The sequence below is a fragment of the Phaethon aethereus genome (genome assembly GCF_964289735.1).
Source record: "Phaethon aethereus genome assembly, chromosome: 15".
NCBI lineage: Eukaryota > Metazoa > Chordata > Aves > Phaethontiformes > Phaethontidae > Phaethon > Phaethon aethereus.
The window spans coordinates 10,574,200-10,599,881 of NC_138591.1; the positions used below are offsets into that span (position 1 = coordinate 10,574,200).

Below are 25,682 nucleotides of genomic sequence, written 5' to 3' on the forward strand. Positions count from 1 at the left end.
GAAAAAGAGTATCTAGTCCAGAGCTGGGGCAGACCAGTTTGTGCTAGCAAGCATATAAATACATAAAACTGGGCAAACACAGTGATTCATGTTAATAACTACATTATTGAAAAAGAACAAGACTGAAGCACACACAAAGAGCTGTCTTCTGATGCCTTGCACTATTTAGAAGGTTATCCTGCAAAATACAGCATTTTGGACACACAGTTCCCCAACTGATGACAAACAGCCCATGAATAGACAGAGAACTTCTAGTGACACTTTCCAGTGTACCCAGTTTGATATTGCAAACGCAGTTTAAGTCATTGCTACATAGACAACTCCACTGCAAACATTTTCCATTTCCACAGGGGAAGTTAACACCAAACAGCCCAGGAAATGCAGCAGACATAGGCCATGGACACCATGAGTATGACAAAGGCCCACAGCACCGCTGAATCCTGCTCTACTGATCCATCGTTATTACCTGGGGCTGCTCAACAAACTGTGGTACTCAAATTACAGGTGAAACCATGAGATGTGATCCAGCCCTACCACAGCACAAGGGTATTTCCACTTTGGGTTTCTCACCAACACTAACATGCCACCCCCCTCCTCCATCAGGCCTAGCAGCCTGGCTAGTCTAAGCAGTACCAATAATTTCTATTTTCAAGGCAAAAACCTGAACTGACGAAGCTAACCGTTTGTCAAATACAAAGCAAGAAATGACACATCGTGTTATCTTTCAAACAGTTTTTTTACTGCAAGTTCTTTGCAAATATTTGCATAGTCATTACAAAAAAATACCAAAGAAAATTTCAGTCTATTCAATTTCAGAGAGTCATAATTTACAAAAAAATAAATAGTTTTACTCTAAAGAAGAGAATTGTCTAGTATTAAGGTCAGCAATATCATTCACAGAAGTCCACATTCTCAGAGTGCTGAGTATTTGGGTCCGTCTGACTTAGTTTGCCTCCTTCCAGCATTTTCCTTTAAAGTAAGACTAATCAGAACATGGGAAAAGTAACTTTTTTTCTTCCCACAGAAAACTGAACATTCAACATAGATCTTGAAAACCAGACTTCATTGCTAATTGAATTGTGAGACCCCTCTGACACAGAATTTTAAAAACAGTAAAGCTTTTTTTTTTTTTCTTTTTAAACAACTGTAACAGAACAGTTTCCCACAAAATTTAAGAGTCAACAGCAGCAGCATGAAGGGCATGTTTCTTCGGTATAAGGCTAATGGTCCTTGATGTGGCAGAACTTCTATTAAAGCACAGAACTGCCAAAGCCAAGGGTATTACAATCAATGTCACGCTGAGCCTGCAGCCTCCACTCCAGCAAATCCTCACTTCTCAGCCTAGTCCCCACAGGCGTAACCAGGATTCGCCACCCGAGTAGGAACTCCCGAGTGAAGCGGGTGCAAGATCAGGTACTGCATAACACCAACGGCTGCACGAATTTGCTTTTGGAGTGACTGTTGGTTCTAGACATGCTTAAATACTGCTTTGAAGTTGACTGTGCTTTTTCACATCAGCACTACTGACACACTACAGTGAACTCGCTGCTACACACTGTAAACACATGAAACCCCTTTAGGAGAATGCATAAAAGCATTACCCATGTACAGTAAATGCCATAATGAGAAAGTCTGGCACACATGTTATTTCACAAGAAGAAAAATCTTTGGACTATAGTATTATATGCCACAAAATGTTCCAAGTGCATCCCACAATAGATGGCTCATCAAATGAGGAATCAGCAAACAAGCAAATAACTAGCATTTGCAAAAATGTTTTAAACAAAAAAAAGAGGGCTTCAGAACATAAAAGCAGATGAAAAGAAAAAGCTTCTCTGAACTTCTCTGATGAATCACTCTGCCTTACATTTGAGAACATAATGACAGATTTCAGGCAAAAATTAAAAATCTCTGAAGTGTTTTGCACAGTATACGTGCTTCTCCTAAGGCTGGCTAAAATCAATACTAAGGAGGATAAAAGAAAAAAAATTGCATTTTTCTGTTACTTTCATCACCATGCTCTGGCTCACTTCACTAGGTCTGAAACTGAACTGTACAGTTCACATCAGCTCAGGGAAAGTTACAGTTCTTTGAATGTATCCCCCTCCCTCTTCCCCACACGGACTAACCAAGTTCAAATGCTACACACCAAGCCTGAATCTTTGGCCATGCTATAGAAAATGCCTTTTTCCTGAAGTAGGTGGTCTGGGCTACCACACTCCACCACTTCTCCTCTGTCCAGGACTAGAACTCTGTAAAACAAAACAAAAACAAACAAACAAAAAAACAACAACAAAAAAACAAACCACACACAAAAAAACACCCAACAGTTACAAGAAGATCCAGAAAGCCAATGAACACATGTATATGTACAGACAGAAAACTGAGTGTAGCATAGCCATTACATGCAAGCAAAGACAGCCCAGACTGTACAAATGAACACAGGTTCTCAACTCTGTCCCTCCTGACCTCATTGCAGATGGCCTGTCTGGTCTATTTTTTCATGTAACACATGTTTACCCATCACGTGCAGGCAGCCATGAGACTGCTGACTGTGCCAGAAACTAGATGGCAAGCACTTCTTGTCAAGGTGAGTGACAGGCCCCAAGACCTTGCAAGACCTGGGATAACCTGCCCATAATACTGCATTACAGCAACTGCTGTTACACCACTCTGCTGACAAAACACACAGGCATAACTTACGCAAAACAAACACACAACTGGAATTAGGAAGTTTACAAAGCAAGTTTCCACAGTCAGTGAAGTCAGCTCACAGTGAAAACATTGCCTTCAGCTACCTCCACTAATTGGGCAGGCGCTGCAGAGATGCTCGCTAAGCCCTCAGCAGGTGCTGCCGCACGGTGCTTCCCGCTGCCGCGACCGAGCTGGGTGTTCCTCTGGCGACAGTACTGCTGGTGCTGGGTCTAGCACAGGCAATGCTCCTGCCTCTTATCTTTCGCTACTGACAGACAGAGGTCTACAAAAGTACACTAAAACCTTATCACTGATCACTTTGTGCTCTGCCATTCTCTGATAAAAAGGACAAGAGAGCTTAGAACTGAAATTATATATGTACTTATATATATAAGTGTAAGTAAGGCAGCTGAGAATGAGGGATGCTGTATGAACTACAACCAAAAAAGTGATAGAAAGAAACGCTGAGTAAACTTCAGAGAAGTTGCGGGACCTGCCCCTTTGAATCCTTACACTGTCTGTGCCTAGTTTACGGTATGAGCTCCCTAAAGCTCTGATGCATCTTCCAGCTGTGCCTAAATTAGGGCAAGACCCAGGAATAGACTCCAATGCTCACCTCCCTCCCCTTCTAGTTTGCCCGGGAAGGAACAGCAGTGCAACAGAGGGAATCAAGAGGAGCTCCCCAGGCCAAGCACAGCCACAGCAAGCTAGAACACACACACAGAAACACACAGACATGCCACCCATCAAAACAGGGATTCCAGCAGCTCTGCAGAGAGGTGGCTAAAAATGCACTGGTAAACATTTAGCGAACAAAGATGCTCATTTAAGTAGGGCACAATGCAGGTCACACACACCATTCAAGATAAAAGTGGTATTACTTTACCTTGTGTAGTCCATGATTGTGTTCAGACGATGTGCTATAGTTAATACAGTACATTCTTCAAATTGAGACTTTATTGTTGATTGTATAAGCTTATCTGTTTCAAGATCAACAGCAGCTGTGGCTTCATCCAGAACCAGGATTTTGGACTTCCTGAGCAGAGCTCGTGCCAGGCACACCAGCTGGCGCTGTCCCACACTATGCAGATTGGACAGGAGGGTGGGGAAAAAAGTCAGATCAAGTTTGCAGTATTCATTTTGAAGCCCAGCAATTCCTCCTTCTCAAGTATAGGTGCCAAGAACCCAGCAAAATAGATAAGATCGGTCTTACTACTTCACTGCAGAATATTTAACAGCATCTGAAACTACATCCCCCTCACAATGAATTCCTGGCAGCATAGTAAGAGAATACATGACAAATGGTTTCAGCGTAACTGCATCAGGCTTATTCGCTGAATCAATGATGCAGTGTTGAGGACTGGACTTTAAATGGCTTCTACAGACTGGACATATACCCGTTATGGTGCAAAAAGCAAGCTAACAACTCCCTTAGAAAAACTGCATCTGTCAAACAAGAGCCTTGGTAAGTTCAGAGCATCCACTAAAAATAGCAGGCTGCTGCTACCAAAATCCTTCCCAAGACTGCCCAGGCTGTCAAACCTCACAGCATTCTGAATATTTCTTGTATTACTTTGAATTCCCAAACTTGAGAGTTTAAAACATGTTGAATAAAATCTAGTTGGTTGGTTGCCTGCTCATGCATTAAGAATTCCCCAACTCCCTCCCCAAATTCTCATCCAGGGTGGGGGGAGCCCCACACTGCATTGTTACTGCTAGGGTCTAGCTACATACTGTCCCAGGTGAGCTGTATGGTTTCTGGAAATGGAAAGTCTAGTTGCAGATAGGAGGGCACACACCCTCTCAGTTCTCACTTAGTTCTTAAGGCAATTTTCACAAGCACAGTTCTTTGACATACCTGAGGTTCTCACCCCCTTCAGCACACTCATGATTAAGTTTATCAGGAAGGGACGACACGAAGTTTTTCAGGTGAGCCAATTCCAAAGACCTCCAAATGTCTTCATCAGAGTGTTGGTCAAAAGGATCAAGATTCATACGCAGAGAGCCAGAAAACAATATTGGATCCTAGTCATAGGAAAAGGTAATTGACAATGTACACAGAATATGGCAAGAACTTCAAAAATATTTCTTTACTTCAAAAATATTTCTTAGATAGTGAAAGGGAAATAACACATCCAGATGCAGTTGCAAGCAAGCTAATCTACTGAATTTAGGAGTGAGACCTCACTGTTTCCAACAGCAAGTTATTCTCCTCACCCTTATTCCATATGCCTCTTGGGGATCTGACCGCTGCCCTGTCAGTAACTCATGAATCCAGGAAAGAAAAAACAAACAAAGGAAAAGTCAACTTTCTTTTAACCAGGCTACCAAGTTAAGTTCAACAACAGGCACTGCCTGCCCGACCTTCTGTCAGCAGGGACTGCTATGTCAACTTTCCATTTCTTAGGGAATTACACCATCTGTAAATACTTCAAAAGTCTTCAGCAGGAGTGTTAATGAGTGCATTTTTTTCTTGGACATGGAGAAATACTACTTTGGAAATACTTTTGACCCAGTAGTGGTCAGGTTGATGTAAAGTTATCAAAAGGAGAAAGCAAAGTCCCCCCCAGATTTCCAGAAGAAGTGGTACAGAAAACCATTTACACTGTGCTCGCTTGTTTTTGCCAGCGTGCTGCAACAGTGATTTATATAACCACATTTTATGGTCTTACTTTGAATCAGAACAGGCAGGCCATAAAGGCTACACAGTAAAAACAAGATGACTTGAGACTGTGAGTCCAGCACTTATAAAGCCATATATCCAAACGTTTTGGACTATCAAGCCCACAACTGCTGGGCTAGACTGGGATGGTTATATACAGATTTCTGTGTGTGAACAGTACTGCCTATCTCGCTCACGAGGGCCTGCCAAAGTCAGAATGCTTTGTACAAAGGCTCAAAGGGTACATATCAAGCCTGAAATAGCAACGCAAAATCCCGATCCCTCACAACTAGACCACACAGTACCTTCATTCCGTTTCTAAAAAGAATGGAACTACCTAAAATGAAAGTGGAAAGCAATCTCCAGAAAAACTCCCCTGAGGGCTCCCCGCAAGTAGAAATACTCACGACTTTACTTCCCCTCTACCGGCCAAAAGAGCAGTGGTCCCAGTTAACGAAGGGACCCCAAACAGCTGGGATCACACCTCCCCACTCAGGCTAAGCTGTCTGTAGCATTTAAATGACCAGTGTGGGGTGCTGGCAACAAAGCTCATGAGTCCAAAGGCGAAGGTTTTGCTTCCACATCACAACTCAGCCATAGACAAGCTCCTACTTGCCACCCAACACATGCAAATTGAAGCCAGTCTTGGAAAAAAGCTTGGTCTCAAGTCCATGAAAGAGCATGCTGAAATGACTCAATGTCATAGCTACAGATCAGAAAAGGAATAAATATATTTTCCACAGTACATTACAGAAACAGCATTGTTACAAAACAAGTTTTGGTAATGGCAGAATTTCACACGTACCTGAGGAATGATGGTGATCTTGAACCTCAAGTCATGGAGCCCTATCTTTGCAATATTAATTCCATCAATAATAATTTCTCCTTCAGCTGCTTCATTAATCCGAAACAAACCTAAAGTAAGGGAGGATTTTCCAGCTCCCGTTCTCCCAACTATTCCAATCTGTTGGGAAGAAATATGGGAACAACTTACTCCCAGGGAAAAGAGTTAAAGCATTTCCAAGCATCTACCTTGAACTGATGCATTTTCAGAAGCTTGTCATATTTGCTGGGCTATCAACACCCGCAAACAGCATAACAAATTGGTGGTGATCAAAGGGAAACAAAACAAAAAAATCACTGGATATAAATAAATTAGAACAAAAAGCAGTCAAAATTTGCAATCCAATCACAGGAGTTTTCCATTTTTCTAGAAGGGCGGATGGAATTGGGTAGAGCAAGTCAAGGTTTCCCTAGTCCTTTGTTTGGTTCCTGCTTCACAGTTGTAATTGCTGACTTGACGTTTATGTTGTTTGAATTTATAGCAAAAGTACACCAAAAGCACTCAGTTTCATACTGTATGTTTTGCTCCCAGTTTAGACTGAAGTCTTCACCAATTCTTTTCTTTTTTAAAAACAAATATAGTTTGTTATATTGTTGGTATAGTTGGTTGATTGATCTCTCTCTTGCCATCTGTGCTTTCTAACCACTCTTGAGATAGTATTCTGTCCATATTTGTAGGTAGAATGCATGCATTCAGGAAAAAAGTAAATGTCTCATTGGATACCACAAACAAGGAAGCCAGACAGTAGATCTGTCTTGCAGCTACCTTTTATGCTGCCATGCAAGATCATGCTATTATTAGACAACAGAGAATCCACACAGGACTGGGGTGGGATGAGTGTGAGGAAGCAGTAGGAGACACACATCATCAGTTTGGCCAGATCCAGAGAATCTACTCTGAAGTCCAATTTCTTCCTGCAGAGAGTCTCACCTTGCAATTTCTGCCTCACTAGATCACTGCTCCCCCCGCCCCGCTATTTAGTAGCTCATTTTCTTGAGACTATAATTGACTTAATCTCACAAGCACACAATAATAGTGTATCTTTATCCCATAATGCAGAACATCCCTTGAAATGGTTAAGAGCCCACTATATCTGCCAGTTACAGTAAGATTGATTCTACAAGAAGCTCTTCTAGTTCCTAGGGACCCAAGACACACTACAGAACAGGGTTAGACCTCTCTTTGGCTTATGCATGCGGCCTTACAAACAGTAACACTTTACTATAAATTCAGATTTGTTACCTTCTCACCCCCATTTATGGTAACATTTATGTTTTTCAGAACCAAATCCAAGTCTTCCCGGTAACGTAAGCCATAGCCTCGGAACTCAACCTTCCCTTCCTCAGGCCAGGTACTCGCTGGGGCAGTTTGTTCAATACTCCATTCAGCCTGAAAGAACCACACAAACATATCTGATTAGTTCCTCCTTCAACCGGACATGGGCTCAGAAGACTCAGGGAAAGCAATTAAGAAAAATCCTTGTTAGTCTGGAACTGTGATGATGATGGGAAGAGAGGGAAAGAGCAGCCCCAAGGCAGATGAAATCGTATACGCAGCCAAGGGCTTTGCTATCACCAGTACCACTTGCTGGAGTCCCACCTCCTCTTATAAATGGCAGAGTCATACAGGCAGCACGTATTCAGATAATCTGCTTGTACACCCTCACCACAGTAAGGAAACAATGGGGAAGCCAAAACACTTCCAGTTGCGTGTCTGAGACATAAGCACCAAAAGATTAACAAGCTGGTAAAATAAACTGCTGCTGCCTCAGTCTCCCAGAGAGGTGCACAAGAAGAGAACGTACCCCACTGCATTCACCACTGGTGCCAAACCAAAAGGCTTTTAACTGTATAAACACTGGTCTGCTATCAGAATCTGAGAAAAAATTCTAGGAGGGGTCCTCATAAGGTTGAAGCTGCAAAAATAGTGACTTAAGTCAGGTTCAAGTGATAGGCGTGGCACAGAGAAGCCACAGGAAACTCTGTTCTGTAGCCAAAAGGGGTACAACTGCAGATGCAGTGAGTTATTCGGTGATTTGAATCAAAACAAAAAAAGTAAAGCCTCTTCACTTCCCACACTGAGAGGAAAAAAAAAGAAACACAAATTTAAAAAAAAAATCATGTTTAAGCACTTAAACCAGAACATTTGTACAGCTCAGTGAATACACCTCAAAAGCACTCACGGGAACTACCCACTAAGAAACAGCCTGTCCCTAGAGGGAGGGCACTGGCAGCACTAAGCTCTATCCCATCCCTCAGCTCAGAGGACATGCCCAGCTGCACTCCCCAACCTGTGCAGCCAGGCTGTGGGCAAGACCTCAGAACAGGGCACTGACTTCTACAGGTGTGGTGGACAACTCAATGTACCTCCTTCTCCATTTCAGCATATTCTTTGACTCTTTCAACAGCAACAATGTTGGTTTCCAGCTCAGATGACATGCGAACTAGCCAGTTCAAGTATGCTGTAATCTGCAAGAAAAGAAGTCTAGAAGCAGTTTACACTAAACATGTTACCTGCAATAAATAAAAACCACAAAACAACCAAAGCACTGCAAGTTCATGGGATGCATAAACACAGAAAAGATCTTGGCTAATCAGTGCTGGACAGGAGAAAAGTCCAGATGCCTTTAACATGCAGGGGATAAGTCATCTTCGCCACATCACCTCACACAGGCGAGGCACAGAAGGAACTTTCTTTCCTTCAGGCACAGAACGAACAGCATCTTTCCGGGTGCTATTTGTAGTTACTATTGTCTTCCTATGTTCCTTATTCTCCCTCCAAAGCCATAACAAGGTTCTGACTTTCTGATGCAGTCTTACAATTCAGAGCTTTTTTGTAAAAAAGGCAAAATTACCTGCAGTGAGTAGGACACTGAGAGGCCAACCAGCCCTGCACTGAGCTTGTTGCGTGCAATCACTGCAAACAATGCTGCGAAGAGGACAATACAGTTCCCCACGTACTCCAGACGGACAGCCAGCCATCTGCAAGTCGGAAAAATGTAATGATCTTTCTGGTAATTCACCCACAGAGAACTAGGAATGTGGCCAACCAATGCTCTGTCACACATCTTGTTTTTGAAAAGATTAGTAATATGGCATCTGTGTACTGCCAGTGCCACAGGAACTGCAAGATATTTGAGGTTCTGCTCCAGCAGCATGCAAACCTAGAGGCATCCAAAATTAATAAACATTTCAGGTGCATAAATTCCTGTCTTAGTTCAGAACGCAGTTGTGGTTAACATTGGGATCAATGAACCAAAACTTTTAAAAAAAATATTACCCAGAAGTAAGGCAGGAACTCTCAAAAAGAAAAAAATTCAGAAGTAATCTTCATTCCATCACAGAGTTTAAGCAAAACATCTGTGAAACAGATATATCCACAGAGGCTTCCCTACCCTTAGACAAGTATGCTGAAAGCTGTAATTGATGAGGAGCACAGGCAGCAGAACCATGTCCCCTATATAACTGCCTTTCAATATTTCAACCCCACTGTTACCTGTTCGCAACAATACTTGGATAATATGCTTTCTGATTTTCATCCACTTTCATGTCATTCTGCTTTATGAAACGTTTCTGCTCCTCAAAGGCTCGAATGACACTGACTCCCAGGAGGGTCTCATTGAAGTGAGAATATACAGGAGAACGACTGACAGACTCAAGGCGTTTGAGTTGGCGAGAAGTGGACACATAAAATCTCTGCAAATCAGAGTATGAGAATTATAGTTACATCCAGACTGCGTCTGAAAAGACAAAGGGCATCATAAGAGAGTTCCCTGCCATTTGGGCTTTTAGTTACAGAGATTCAGCTTACACGTGGAAATGCATGCCCTCTCCAACACTTTTAGGCCTAAAAAGCCTACGACATACACTCTGCTGTCTTTAAACAACCCCAAATCAAAACATCTCATGCAATAGCCATAATCTGCTCTCTTTTCTGCAAGCTTAGTTCACCAGTGCAAAACGCACACATGACTGCCTTTAACGTTTACTAATGGAGCCTGATAGATTCACTAATTAAAGAGCCAAAGTCAAAATCCAGCTTCTCTCCAATCTGTACTGGCTCTACCAGATTTCTAAGAGTAAAGCAAGAGTGAAGCAAGCACACCCTGCCTCACAAGACAGGAATGAAAGGCTGCCATTGTTTCTCTTGCTCTGCAAACAATGTTCTGATGAAACAGGCACATCAGCAATGCACCCATACCTCTCCAAAGGCTACTCTTTTGTTTAGAAGCAAGTTTTAGAAAAGCCCATACTTTTTCCATATTTGGGCTCTGAGCTACAAGCTATACAAAATTTGCCTCAAAATCTAATGACATTGTTGTAAAATCTGCTTAGGTATTAAAGGATTACCTTCTGCACAGAAGTCATTCTACACTTGACAACAGAAGGAAATGCTCTGCTAATGTCAGCTAATCAACAAACCATGCAAAGCACACTCAGTCAAGCATGAGTCAAGACAAACACATTAAAATCCATCCCAGTGCAGAGTCAGAAAAGAACTGTTTTAAATAACAGAGGATGAGTGACTGCTGGTCCCAGTGCACCCAACACCCCTTACCTGCACAAACAAGTAGACAAGTCCCAGAGGTGGAATAATGACAGCAGCTATCGGTGTGGCCAGCAGAATGATGATACAAGCCCCAATCACATTAAATGTCGAGCCCATGAACATCTTGATGATCGGTGGAATGGTGGAGTCAATGGTATCTATCTCCTTAGAGAAACGGTTCACCAGATTTCCACTGGGTGTACGTTCAAAGAAACTCATTGGAGACCTGAGGACATTGTGCAGCAGGTTAAGGTGCAGATGTCGTGAAGCAAATATTCCCCCTATTGACACAACCATCGAGTAGCCAAACACAGCAATACCTAGAAAAGAAGACTTGTTTTTAACTGCTTCCGCCTCTCATACAAAACATTTTCCTTCATTTTGTCATCACTTAGCATTAGCATGTCACTAATACAATAAACCTGAGAACTGGGGTTCACTATAAGTAGACTCAGCAATTACTCCAAGTAACTTAAAAAAAAAAAAATATCAGTGAAACCACCACATTTCTCTCATGGAAGAAGTTGCTTCTCCATTACAAAACTTCCTTGTGTAAAGACCACTGAATTTTAAGGTGGCATTTAGTTTTTATTGCAGGATTTTTATGGCACTTCTGAAATGGGGTACTTCGCTGTTAGGTTTCACGGCAAACAAACTCTGACCACAAAGAGGACACATAAAAAGCCGCTGAGCTGGCCTCCCTGTCGTGCCTTGGAAGGATCCTCCAACAGTCAGAGGAAACACGAGCCCACACAGCTCAGCCAGGCCGTGTCTGCGAGGGAGGCAGTGCAGCCATAGCCTCCTGTGACAGACTGTCCCCGAGAGCCAGGCTAGCACAGTTTGTTTATAGGCCAAGGAGCCATTTCCTGGGTCAGACATTTTGCCACCAACTGCTGGCTCACCAGCCCCTGCAAACCACCTTCTTTTTTGTTTTGTACAAATGAAAGAAAACCATGTTCACTAATGGAATAATTTTATAGGTTGGTTTGCTTGTCTTTTTTTTTTATTCACTCGAGTTTTTCATCTTTCTACAAAGGATAAAGAAAAAAACACACTCAAACCTTTAGCAAACTGCTGCTGTAGTTCTGGGGATACAAGGTCACCAAGAGCATTAGAAACATTCTGAACCAGCTAATCTTAAAATAGGTAAGACCAAGCAAACCTTGAGAAATTCCCAATGCTCCATACACTCCCAGTCTGACATTTGTGTACTGCTGTGTCCCATTGATAACAGGATCATCTGTCCATAGACTTAGCCAGTAGTTGGAAGCCAGGGAGGCTATATGATTACACATAAAGAGGAAAATGCTCAAGAAAGAGATAAAGAGTCCAATTGCTTTCATGTAGTCCCAGTACACTGTTGCCTTTACCTGAAGACAGAAGGGGGGAGGGGAAAAAAAAAAAAAATTTTGCAGATTAAGTTTCAAAACCAGAAATTCCTCCTTCTTCAACCCCTATTTAAAGTCAATATCCCTGCAGCAGGCCATAAAAACACAGCAGTTGCACCCTAGAGAGCCACTGCTTGGGAACAGAAGCTGCAAATTGTTCTATGGAGACATGCCAAATCCAACATCCCTCCAGGGCAGGCACACATCAACTTTCCCTTGCCTTCCAAGGGAAGGGAAGGATAGGAAGAGAGCTGCCTGAAGTAACAGAGCATCAGTGGCAGAGCCAAAAACTTCACTGAGAGTTAAAAGTTTTTGGTGCTCTCTTTTTACCACAAGATTATATAGCCTTTAATTAAATCCTTGCTCCGCATGGCTTGTATCCTATGATCTATCTTTAACCAGAGAATTCAAGCAACACTGAAGAGGTGTAACTGCCATTTTCCCAGGAACCTCACCCTCAGGTTTCTCAGAAAGCCCTGGCTATCCTGGGATTAGATACTTATGTCTACAGTAGAAACCTGGCTTAAGTTCACCTGAGTGAATCTTAAAAGTTTTGGTGTTGGCACTCTTTCTGCACGCAAACCTGCTGAGTGGATTCTTGGACTTGCTGCTTGCTGCGTAGTACTTCATGGAAGTGTTGCTGAGCCCTCTGCTCCCCAAGTTGAGCTCCAGGTTTGACCCTGTGGATTTTTCTGAAACTGCAAGAGTGCAAGAAGCAGGAACAGGAGACCTTACCCTGCCTGTCTTCGCTGTGTCGGCCTCCGTCAGTTTCCAGGAATTCTTTTCAGCAAGTGGCTTCTGCAGCTCTGATGTGCTGCTCTGGTGCTGTGACTTCCCAGTGTCTCTGCTGTACGTTGAAGAGTTACTGAGTTGCCTGTTTGAAGACATTTATTTTTCAGCCTTAGCATGATACAGGCCAAGTGTTTACTTAATAGACTTGAACAGTCCACAGCTCCAAGCCAGTGCCTTACATTATTCTGGCGATAAGCAACCTCCTAAACAGTAATCATCAGGCCAGTGGCTATAGTGCTTCCCTCCTCCCCTCACAGCGCACTCCTAATCCTCCCTGACGGCATTCAGTTCTCAAGTGTCCATCTCCAGATAGAAGTAACACGCTAGCCAGTCAAGTCTTGGTTGAAGCCTTGGTTGAGCAATCAAACTCCCAAAAGAAAAATGCTTGGTGATGATCAACATCAGCCTTTACAAACCCTATCACCATACACCGTGCAGCTGCTGAAGTGTAAAAAGGGGACCCGTACCAGCATCAAAATGGGCAAGTGTACTCCCAGGCACTCATTAGTTTCCAGAAAGACACTATCTCTAGAGCACTGTAAGAATAAGGCATAGACTACGAGATTGATTAAACCTTCCCAAAATCACAGTGACTGCCCTTCACCTCTCAAGCATAACAGCAGCTGTATTAGGTCAGACTAAAGGTCCACTTAGCATGTCCTCCCACCTGACAGCAGTGAAATGCGGCAGCCTTGGGAAAGCATGTGAAAGCTGTACTAGCCAAAACTATACTCTCCCTTTTATGTGAGCCAAACAGACGGTATCTCGCTACAACACAATCGTTTCCTCACATGGAAGGAAGAGGAGCACAAGAGCTCCGTGTGCACAGACATGCACATGCAACAGTCTGTACCAGTAGCTGGAGCAGGGCTGCAGCCTCAGAGGCTTTCATGCCCCGGTGCTAGCAACTGGGGAGACTGGGAACCAGGGGCGGCTATTGCGCAGACTGAGCGTCTGAGCCCAACGAGTGGAGGGATCCACCTTGTACATGTATGTATATTATATTCTCACTAGTGAATCTCCATCCTGCTCAGCCAGAGATGGGAACAGGATGAGGCCACCTGGTGCTGTGTTTGTGTGGGTGCTCTAAGTGTCTGTGATCTGTACGGCCAGCCAGGTATACATGTGGTGTGTATGTACGCTCTATGTGCGTGCTGGGCGCACATCTTCAGCCTTGCTACTGTTGGACCTCGAGCCATGGAGCAGCAGCAGCCTCGCCTCTCAGGCTGATGGATCCAGCATGATACATTTTCCTCCGACAAATACCATAAACACCAAATTACTGTTTGTCCACGAGTCAGTAGCGGGGGGGGGGGGGGGGGGGGCAGGGATGAAGAGAAAAAGCAAGACTACACACCTATGAATCACCTTTCCAGTGGCTTCACTCACAAGGGCTCCATTTTCTATAGGCTTTCCCTCCTTTCCAGATGGACTATTTGTATCTAGAGGTGTGTGAAAAAAGTAAACATGAAAATGGTAAACAAAAAGATACAGAGGTTTCATTTAAATCGCAAATGCCAGGTGCAGTCCTAATGTGCAAACGAACAGGCAACACAAGTAAGTATTCACATATACTAACGAATTACTGACCAGGTGAACTAATCAGTTTAGTTCCACTCGCAACCCGACTAGTTGCCAAGACAGTGAACATTTATTTTGCTACAAAGTGTAGGTCAGTAATAATAATATAATTATGAGGACATATTTGATGTTAAAGCATGCAATATCAAGTCACACTATGACTCACTGTGAAAAAACCACCAAACAATCCAACCACTCCTTTTTAAACCACATCTTTTAGAGTTAACTGTAAGTTATTTCCATTTTAGAATGCAATGAGAAGACACTCTAATAAATGATGGAGTGAAGCTGTAAGAACAGAAGGCATGTGCTATTAATTTTGAGCCTTCCTGCAAAATTAAGCAGGAAGCAACATGCAAAAGCCTGGCGTTTTTAAGAAACCATAGGAATCGGATTAGTTTAAGCAAGAGATCTATGAATGTCACTTCTCAAAAAAAGTTTTGTTATCCCACATCATCCCATATGTAACAAGATGCAGCACACACAAGACAATTGCCTAAAACACTTCACAAAACCTGTCAGCTTGAAATACTAAGCTTTCTCTGAGCGACTTAATTCAGTGTAATGTGCCATGAGTAAAACTTCTAGGTTCAAGTAATGTCATCATTTTCCTAATACAAATCAAATGACTGACTCCTAAAAAATTAACTGTCAATTAAATGGAACTCTATTTTCAAGTATGAAAGTTAATTCAGAATTTGTAACAAAAAAATAATTCTGCATTTTAAAGGATTTATGCAAACAAAAAAGCCTACCTGCTTCTTTTGAAAAGATATACAAGAGAATTTGTGTAGCTCTAGAGTCTGAAGTTTTCATGTTTTTATACTAAAGCTAAATATATGCATAAAACAGTTATCAATACATTAAGTGTGGCCTGCTTGAACATAAAGTTGTTCCCTCCTCTGTCTGCAAACTGAACATTGGTTCATTACTTTAAAAACCCAAAGATAAACTGCTCAGTATAGTCCAAAGGAGAAAAAAAAGCAGACAACGTGAAAAAGTGAAGAGTTCAATGATTTAGTTCTTATTTTTATACGAATGACAGCAAGCCAATATGGGACTGCTGGTTATTTTAAGCACTTGACAGTATTTCTTTTGAAAGGCTCCTATATGAAAACTGGCAGGCATACCAGTGTCATATAGCTTCAGAGCATCACTGAAGTTCTAAACTCACGTAAAAAAAAAAAACAAAACTGCAAATACACCATCCTGCCCTAACAGCTCTTAAATTTGAGTTTGTGTTGTAGGTTACAAAGTTTTCCTGCTTATATTGCATTTATCTCTTGAGAACGAAAAATGTTCAAGGTTGCCATAGTAAATCTGGCATGTGCACCTACAGTCTAAGCTCTATGAACCTAGAGTCTAAGTTGAAAAACGTGTCCAGAAATGGTAAAACGGAACAGCTGTGAAGTACTGAACACACATACAAGAGCAAAAAGGACCTTTGGGGGTCAGTCCTGAACGATGCCTCTCTGGTTACACTCACTACACTCTTGAGTCCAGGGTACATCTTTAAAGTTTATTCAAAGCTTCCACATGGAAGTGTTCGAGATATAGAATTGCTACTGCTGAGTTATCTACAAGCTGACACGCCAACTGTTGTAGCATCACACAAACAAGTAACATGCAAACCAAGCTGATACCTTCTATTGTGCAGACAAAATTCTCCAAATAATGACTCAATCTCTTGTAAATGAACTGCAGCTACTCATATTACTCCAACACAAGCACTACTATAAAGCCACGTGGCAAAAAAGCAGTTACCTGTTTCCAGAGGTTGAATCGTTCCTTCTAACGAAGGATCTGAGTCTAAAAGTATATATAATTAACTCTTTCCAGAACACACTCAATCATTTTCAATCTTTACAAATACAAATGCATCCAAGTAGCTCAACCTAAACCACAAAACCATAAATGCCCAGGGCAGACTCAAATTTGCCCAAATGAACCTCTTTTTAATCCCATGCCTCATACACAGTCAGAAAAGACAACCTTGAGGGGAAAAAAAAAAAATCCAAATCAGATGGCTAGAAGTGACACATCAAGAAACTTCCATTCTTTCAAGATATGTACTAATGAAGAGAGAATCAAAAAAGTACCTCTAAAGTAGCCTCGTATTGACAACAGAAAAACCTCATAGTGTACAGGGAACTAGCATATGCATTTTCCCCAGTAGTGGGGAAGAGACTTCAATCAAGAATCTTAAGAGACTCCCAGACCTCAACCTTAAAGACACAAAGCGTTATGTTTTCAGAGTGCTAACTTTTGTCCACATGACTACGCCTCTCCTCCCACAGCTCTCCTCTCCTAAAAGCACAGCTTTACTTAGTCCCATATACTCTGTAGTCCCTGGTCATCATCCTGCAGGGACACATTAATAAGAAACAGTGAGATACTTCATGCTTCCAAGCATCTTGATACCCTAACAGCACTCATCTGGAATCAGTATTTGCTTCTGCTTTTGGGGCAGAGGCTACAAATAGCTTTTACTCTAAGAGAGAGAAAGGAAAGAATTCAATTTTGCTAGAAGATAACTAAAATGAATTTAGGAGAAAGTCAGATTATTTCTTGATGCACACAGGTGTTTCCTGGATTACTACTCAGGTCCAGACTCCACAACAACATTTGGAACAAAGCCAATACATCTCAATATTGTAACTCTTGCCTTCCAAGGAATCAGAAAGGAGAGGAGCACCCAACTATCCCTACAGGCATCATACAAGCTAGTTTAACTATCCAACACTGCTATTAAGCTTAACTCAGCCTCATGCTGTTAGAAAGTAGCACAGCCACTGAATACAGGTGTGCTGGGCTTTACTGGAGAGAGTGTTGATTGTGAAAGCACAATGCTTTTCCTTGCAGATATGAAACCCCAGCCCATAATGCAGAATTAATTTTTATTATAAAATACACACTACTACCTGGTGTACAATACAAAACAATTCAGCAAGGAAACTATCTTCCTTTCAAATTCAATACTTCAAAAAAACCTTTTTTTTTTTTCTCACTGCTGCAATGGAAGCATTTTATACAGAGGCCAAGCAAGGCCCTGCAAATTTTACTCCTGTACCATACTGTCTTTTCCAGAAAGGAGATTCCTACGTTGTGTAAGACAACAGCTGAAATTTGGGGAATTAAGTCGAAAAATTTTGAGAAGAAACTCAAAGACATTCAAATTGAATAGCTGTGACAGATCAAGAAACTCCCCTTCAAGATACGCAAGATAGGCAGATTATTGAACTAAACTCTACAGCCCAGACCCTCAGCAGCTCTCAAGAGTACTTTTAGCCCCCTTCCCCTCAAAAACAAAACTAAGCAACCTGCCGTGCTGACAATTCTTATACAAAAAATGAGCTGAGCAGCCATTGAAAGGTCTTTCAGCTTTTTACTTTACTGCAAAGTCACAGAGCCAAACACTGGGAAGGACAGCCATCTGAAGCACAGCTCACACAATGTAAACCACATTTAGAATTACCAATTGTGCTTTACATGTCTATCTTTCAGGCACTGCAGTCAAGAAGATGAACCAGACAGTTAAAAATACTTCAACATTATGGTGCAGTTGCATTTACTCCACGCAAATACTAAAAATAGCTCCAGGCTTTTCAAGGAAACACCAAAGTTTATGCTGAAGCCATGTGGAAAAAACAGCAACACCTCCCCCTCCCCAAAACCTAGCATCTGCTGCATTAGTTTGTATGGGAGATGAGGGAAAACAGTCATAAGAAAGGTAATCTTAAAGTAACTGTTTGCTATCTGTACAGCAAAAGGTATTGCAGCAACAGCTACAAGTCTGAAGGAAGGGGGAAAGTGAGACACCAGAACACTCATGGGAGCTAAGGGCACATCTATGACTCCAGACCAATCTGCACAGGCAGGAGTAGTACTGGCATCAGCAAATCAGCCACACTAAATACCAGGTAACGGAACAACTGCTAAAAGCAAGAAGAATTTGGATGCTTTTTGTACAACCTGGTAGGTAAATTTTACATGTAGTTCCAGTTGGAGAAGATTACACACTGTAGACACTAGTAAGGCATCCATTTCATGCATTCACAGCTGAAAGCAGCAGCGCTGCACATGGCACTCCCTGCAGCTGAGCAGCTACTGCTGCCACCCTTACTGCTGCCACCCTTACTGCTGCCACCCTTACTGCTGCCACCCTTACTGCTGCCACCCTTACTGCTGCCACGGGCATCAAGTAGGACGCTGGAGAAGGGGGAGCTCACCTTCCCCCTGAGCCATCCTGAAGACTCACGCGAGGACAGCTTTCTGGATGGGGAGCTTTCCCATGCACAGAAGAAACACCAAGAGGCTGAGGATGGGAAAGGCAGTAGTACCGCACACAAACAGCAAGTAACCCTCAGGAATCCCAATGGGAGAAAAGGGCTGGGAGGAGCACTGGCAGCCAAGTCTCAGAGGCGGGGTAGGAGGAGAGGCTATCCCACCCTCGCAAAAGCAGGATATAGCCAGAAAGCACCAAACCAGAGTTTTCTGTTTTGCTCCAGCTTAAGCGTTTTCAGGCTGCCAACATGTAGCTTCAGACATAAGGGAGCCTCCCTTTTAAAGTGGGTGTGCAGAACCTCTCCAGCTAGCTCAGCCTGACTCTCATCACAGATTACTCTGTGTTTACGCAAGAATATTTAGTGATGTTTTACACATCTGATAAATATTAATATTATCCCTGTGAACCAGACAAACAATGTCCCTATTTTTCACCCTTTACCATTGGCAGAAGATCACTCAACCAAAACCGAGAAACAAATATGCTGTAAATAGGCCAACCCTGTAATAGAGCAATCCTCTGCGAATCACCAGGGTCATACTGAAGTTAAAAGTGCCTTTTATTAGACAACTGCAGAGAAGCATGGCAAAAGATAAAGCACTGGCTCACTTTCCAAAACAAGATTCATTATTTAGATGGCGAAGTAAAGTAACTTAGTTTAATGTAAAGGACTTCAAAACCTACCATGCACTTGGATAGGGGAGGAGACAAAGGCTAAAAGAACAAGGCTATTAAAGGCAGCAAATCTTTGTACAAGTCAACTTGCTAGGGAAGCACAGAAAAAGTTAATTTGTCTCCAGAAGTCTCGTTCACTGAAGACTGCAACAAGTCTGACTGTGCCAAAAGTAGCTATTAGGAGCACCTACAGAAAATACATAGAAGTTAGCCTGATTCTGCATCCATAAAATCTCAGTGCTTTTCACAGTGGGAGACCCCACCCATACAGCACTCACTGTTTACAGAGTGACCACCCAAACCAGCATCCCAGTCTGCAGAGCGACAACTGAGACATATTAAGAGAGGAGAGCTGCCTACAGCAGGGCATCCTGACCTTGAGCCTCAGCTCAACACATCACCCCCCCCCCCCCCCCAAATCCAACTCCCCAGCAGAGACAGCTACATGCATATGAGAGCCAGGAGAAGATGCCACCTTGCACGTCCAGGAGACAAAACTCTGCTTGTTCCAAGGGCAGTTTGTGTTGCCAGCCTGGACAGAAGAGGACAGCTTCAGAGAATAAGGCAGACCATCACAGCCCTCACAAGGAACTTGTAGATGAGCCATCAGAAGCACCCAGTTGCCAAAGGCAGCCATTCAATACCTCTTTAACGCTTCATCAGGGCAACTGAATGTGGCACTATTTCTCGGTTTTGCCAGTGACAGGCATATGAGGAGTAGCCTAAAAAAGGTCTCTGCTTTGCCTCTAGGAATGGGTGGGGAACTGAGGGTTTTCCAAATGGAAGATGAAGGGAAAAGCAGGCTCAATCCCTTCCTTGTCCTGGAGAGCCTGCTCTGCAGCAGGCATTTGCTACCAAAAAGGCCTCAAGCACATGCCAACAACTTGACCCAAGTCAGCACAGTGCAAGAACCTCTCATACTTTTCGGCATGAGCATATGGAGGAATGGCAGGAAATCACCACAGGCAAGCCACTGATGAAAACAGTCTGGAGGCAAAAGACTAAGTTCCCTTATTAAGATCCAGCACAGCAACCTTCTGCAGGTTGGGGGTGGGGGGGGGGAACCAATCTCCAAAGCATATTCCTGTATCAGTGCAGCACTACAGCTGTTTTGTAAAGCAGAGGCTGGAGTCACAATCAGCTAGAAAAATTATCTGCTTCTTCCTCCTCCCCATCCCCAAAGGAATTATCTGCATAAAGACGACATCCTAATAAGCACAGGAAGGCTGTATAAACTTCAGCTGGCTTTTACTTGATCTCACAACCACCTGAATTTTGCTTTAAGTGAGAGGAATTTTACTACAGATCTCCACATTTTCCTAAATTTTAATAAAGAAGTGTGTTTAACCTCACAACCTTGAATGCCCTCAAGAAATAAGCACCTCTACCTATAGGTGTATCACAAGACATAGTAATCTATTTTAACTTTCCTTCCACTACTACTATTTTTCTTTTAACGTGGCTCCCTTAACATGCCACACATCAGCTTATCCCAAGAGAATTTATTTGTAAGCTTACCGCTCTTCTCCACACTTTGTTCAGCATTAGCATATGTACGAAGAAATTCAGCAAAAGCCCCATCTTGCTTCAGCAGCTCCTGATAGGAGCCCATCTCAGAGATTTCTCCATCAGTCATTACCAGAATTGTATCCATTTGAGGCAGATAGTTGATTGCATGGGTTACCAAAACCCTTGTCTAAATAGCAAAAGAAAAAAAAAAAGTTTTTCTAACATCTCAAGTTAGTAAATACAATGGTTTAACTACTGCTCTTGCTTCTTGAATTGTGTCTATAATACAGTAATAGCTATAGACAGGCACGCAGCATTTTTGAGAAAAAATACTGTCCTTGTCTTGACTTTTCCATCAAAATTTTGAATTACAGAAACCAAAGCACATTTCATTATAAAAACTCAGTGTTTTATAAAAGTCTTCTAAAAATCTCAGAATTTTTCAGATGTTTGAAACAAAAGTCTGAATATGCAACTTGAAAAACTTGGAATCATTTTAACTCAGCAAAGAAAAACAAATCATTCTCCAGAGACAAGTATCTTATGACATACTTTATTTTTCAGGATTCCTTTTGGTCCAATAACTTTTTCAAAAATATGCTTCCCAACATGGGCATCAACAGCTGATAAAGGATCGTCAAATAAATAGACATCTGCATTACAGTAAACTGCCCGAGCAAGACTGACTCGCTGCTTCTGTCCTCCAGACAAATTCACACCCTGGGGAAACAAGAAAATATGATCCTTTATTTACAGCTGAAAAAAATGTCTTTCTACATTTTGTGAAAGATACAAGTCATAGGTGGTTTATACAAACTAGAGAAATTTCAGCATTGTATGAAACAGATCTCCATCACAAATAATTTCGCTACCACAACAGCATAAGCAATCACAGTCAAAATCCTCTTAGAAGAAAGCATGTCTATTAAGTTCTTGCTGTCAGTGAGGGGCTAGTCAAAAAAAAAAGTGTTTGCTAGTCTGGTAAAACAATTAAGCCAGACTGACCTACCTAACTGTACATTCAGAGGCTACTTTTCTTCTGAGCTGTATGTCTGCAGTGCTACCCCTGGTTTAATAAACAAATTCTGTTCACACTCTACAATTTGGTTGGCCTGCTGACCAGGAAGGAAGATAAAGCTACACCCTTCACTGAACCTGGGGCTGGCAGCTATACCCCGCCTAGAACTAGCCAGCAGGCAGAGCACGTAACCCTGCCTTCTGGAGAGCATCGGCTTAGCAGAACACCAAGCAGGCTATATACACATACCCTGCTGGCCACCCACTGCTGCTTCCATAGCAAAGCACTGCAACATCTATGCAAGTTTCTAAATCCTACACCACACGCACCTTTGCGACCAAGGGCCAGTTTTGGGGTGGTGGTTGTTTTTGTAGTTTATTTTCGGGGGTTGGGGAGGGCTGGGGGGGGCGTTTGCTTGTTTTAAATGAAACCGAAGTGTTCAGAAGATTCTTCTCTTCCTGTCTCCATACATTTTTCTGCTCTATGACCACGGCAATGTAGAGACAATTAAAAACTGTCATTGCAAAGATGCTTTTGCATTTGTAATTGAGGACAGGTTTCCTCCCCTTTGAGGCTTAAAGACAAGGAACACCTACTGTTCAAATTTGCCTCTTATTCTAGAGGATCTCTACTCTGAATGTTTTAAATTCAATACAACTTTAAGATAAAGTAGAATAGAAGGCCGTATGACGTCAAGCAATAGCACTGTTATGATCGAGTGAGTATTTAAATACCTTTTCTCCTATTTCTGTTTTGTCACCCGTAGGAAGAATCTCTATATCAGGTAGCAGTGCACAAGCCTCAATCACACACTTGTACCGACTCTCATTCATCTCCCTTCCAAAGATAATATTATCTTCCAGAGTTGCGTTTTGGACCCAGGCTTGCTGAGGAACGTATGCTACTGAGCCCTGTAGAAAAATAAAAGTTCCTTATTCAGTACTTTAGACTGAAAGTCTGAACACAAAGTCAAAGCCCTGCTGTGCTTTGTGAGGCAGGCAGTGCTAATCACCTCACAAATTGCCTATGGTCATGTCAAAACTACACAAAGTAGTTCTTAGGCTACTGCCTCCTCCAAAACGTTATTTTTACAATCCTCTTTACAAGTGAATGTAACAAAGTGTGTTGGTGGAAAATCACAAAATCACAGAATCACAGAATCACTAGGTTGGAAAGGACCTTCAAGATCATCAAGTCCAACCATTAATCCAGCACCACCATGCTCCCTAAACCATGTCCTGAAATAAAGGACTGCAAATAAAATATGATTCTCCAATGTAAACTTGAAGTAAACATTTGTTTAGAGAATATGTTTGCACAATTATTGAGTGTCAAAAATCATTAGTTCTTTCATATAGTTAGAAATTATGTTCTGCATACAACAATTTAATCTGGAATGCAAGTCTTTAACAAATGCATCCCTGCCAAGAGATTTCTGCAGAAAGCAGGGGAAGCAGTTATTATATAAAACCCACTTCAAAGGAAGAGACTGAGCTACTGCAAAGTATTTTACTTTGAAGATTAGCCTGCCTTCTCTTTCTGCACAAATCACCAGTGACTCGGATCTCACCTACTTTATTTTTCCAGAATAGTTTTAGAGGTGACCAAATGTGCATTCTTTTAAATGCAACGTAATTTGTTTTGCTCTTAAAATAATTCTCTTTCCATACATTACAGCAGCAGCAAAATCCAAAACAAGGACTTTTTACTTAGTTATTTACGTACTTCCAAGGTCATTTTTCCTCTGCAAGTTCTATGCAACTCTGACGTCTAAGAAAGTACAAAATACAGCAGCAGCTTTTCCCATGTTTGGGTATCTCTCTCCTTGCAATTTTCTGATGTCTAAGAAGGTACAAACCAATACCGCCCTTCCTCAGGCTGGAATATGTATAATAGGGTCTCCCCACCTCATACCTGGCTGCCAACAAGACTCACCAGAACACTTATCTTTGAGACCTCCGTCATTCTGTATATTTGGGTAAATCTGAAACCAACAAATTTAGAAGTTGTTGTGTCGAGGCTTAAGAGGCAGTTACACAGAGTACAGGCTAAGGCATACACGTGGCTTGCCAGGAAACGAGGCTAAAAAACGCATTCATTTGAAAGGCTGTCTCTTCCCCTCTTCACATCACTTGGAAATCTAGAATCCCTCTGGCAATACCCACAAATAGCTGAACAATTCTTGAGACACATCACACCTTGACAACCACGTAGCCTTCCTTTTTGTCCATCTCCCCCAGTAATGCAGACAGCAATGAAGATTTTCCACAGCCAACTTGACCAACAACAGCTACCAAGGAGCCTTCAGGAACAGTGAAATTAATGCTGAAATAAAGTGCACATAATTCAGCCTTGCTCGCTGGCCCATCCCAGTAGTTACACAGCCCATATAAAACTAGATGCTATGTGAACACCCACTGCAAATGGTGACATAGCACAGAAGCTTTAACTGTTTGAAAATGCAAACCTCTCATGCAGAAAGCATCCAGCTCTTCTTATACTTAGGACATAGCATCTTAAAATGCAATTAGTCAAAAGGGAAAGGAAAAAAAACCACACTGTGACACAACCTGTCCAGTATTTCTCTCAAATGTTCTGTGAGCACAAATGTAAATATCAATGGATGCCTCCCAAACAGCATCCCGGTCCCAAAGACTATGCAATTTAAGGCCCAAGAAAGAGCAGCCAAAATTAAGGGGACAGGGCACAGGGAAGACGCTGCTTGTAGCTGCATCACCCCAGTTACTTTGTTAGTCATACCATGTGCAAGATTCTTCACTTATTTTCTCCAGCATGGGAATCAAGGATGGCTACAGTTTATCAAAAATAAGATTTTAAAAGGAAAACCCTGAGGACATAGTGAAAACACGAGGGACAGGGATAATTACAAGGGGCTATTCTAGCTGCATCCTCTAGATGGAGCTCATCCCATCTGCAGGACATAGCAAGAGCTTGCCATCTCTGAGGCTTTCTCTCCCCCTGTTACACTCCCCTTTATGCATTCCATACACACAACATAATTCGTGAATTCCTCTAGTTCATTAAGTCCGTGGTTTAAAAAAAAAAAAAGATACAGAACAAATGTTATTTGTTCTCCTGTTCCTTTAAGGCAACAAACTCTTCTGCATATAGGTTTTATAATTCAAATACAAGTCATGTATGATGCAGCAAGTTTATGGAGCAGAACGAAGGCTACCAATTCTTACCTGCTCAGTGAAGGAGGATCATTTTTGGACCAGCTGAACGTTGCATTCTTTACAACAATGCTTCCTTCAGCTGACAAATAGAAAATTCATATTTATAAAAGCGCCAATGCAAGCAGCTAAATTGTATGCTCTGGATCTTGCCACAGAAGTCAATCTAAGCACACACAGGCAGAGATATACAGCTACTTTTCCAGCAGAACAAACCCCCCACTGCTTACCAAAAGTTTCTGTTCTGCTTTTACTGAATTATCAAGACAGCAGAGATTCTGAGGTTTCACTTACTCAGTAACCAGGTTACTGTCAACTATACAAAGATCCTGACTTACTCAGTTGCATCCTCCTTTATCCAGAAACTCCACTACCGCACTTCAAAGTCAGTTCAAGAAACTAGCAGCTTCAATCTGACTTGTGCTTCAGTGGAAGCATCAGCTAAACTGACAATTCCGTGTGCGAAGCCAAGTTACTACAAGAACGATAGGG

At 42.2% G+C, this 25,682-nt stretch overlaps 1 protein-coding gene across 2 annotated transcripts in view; it reads right to left on the reverse strand.

Moving 5' to 3' along the window:
* Positions 1-1,767: 1,767 nt before the first annotated feature.
* LOC309410235 (multidrug resistance-associated protein 1) overlaps positions 1,768-25,682 on the reverse strand; it is a gene marked incomplete at its 5' end in the record, with an annotated part of 54,793 nt that continues 30,878 nt past the window's right edge. The window contains 18 exons of one of the 2 annotated variants that reach the window (XM_082006599.1): positions 1,768-2,252; positions 3,581-3,775; positions 4,553-4,719; positions 6,162-6,320; positions 7,443-7,589; positions 8,567-8,668; positions 9,055-9,181; positions 9,696-9,895; positions 10,758-11,068; positions 11,911-12,118; positions 12,872-13,010; positions 14,286-14,370; positions 16,274-16,318; positions 20,988-21,165; positions 21,531-21,698; positions 22,731-22,907; positions 24,195-24,321; positions 25,203-25,272. In XM_082006599.1, the coding sequence (XP_081862725.1) occupies positions 2,135-2,252; positions 3,581-3,775; positions 4,553-4,719; positions 6,162-6,320; positions 7,443-7,589; positions 8,567-8,668; positions 9,055-9,181; positions 9,696-9,895; positions 10,758-11,068; positions 11,911-12,118; positions 12,872-13,010; positions 14,286-14,370; positions 16,274-16,318; positions 20,988-21,165; positions 21,531-21,698; positions 22,731-22,907; positions 24,195-24,321; positions 25,203-25,272 (2,723 nt within the window). In that variant the 3' untranslated portion in view covers positions 1,768-2,134. The remainder of the gene's footprint in view (positions 2,253-3,580; positions 3,776-4,552; positions 4,720-6,161; positions 6,321-7,442; positions 7,590-8,566; positions 8,669-9,054; positions 9,182-9,695; positions 9,896-10,757; positions 11,069-11,910; positions 12,119-12,871; positions 13,011-14,285; positions 14,371-16,273; positions 16,319-20,987; positions 21,166-21,530; positions 21,699-22,730; positions 22,908-24,194; positions 24,322-25,202; positions 25,273-25,682) is intronic. The other variant, XM_082006600.1, reaches the window with a different exon arrangement.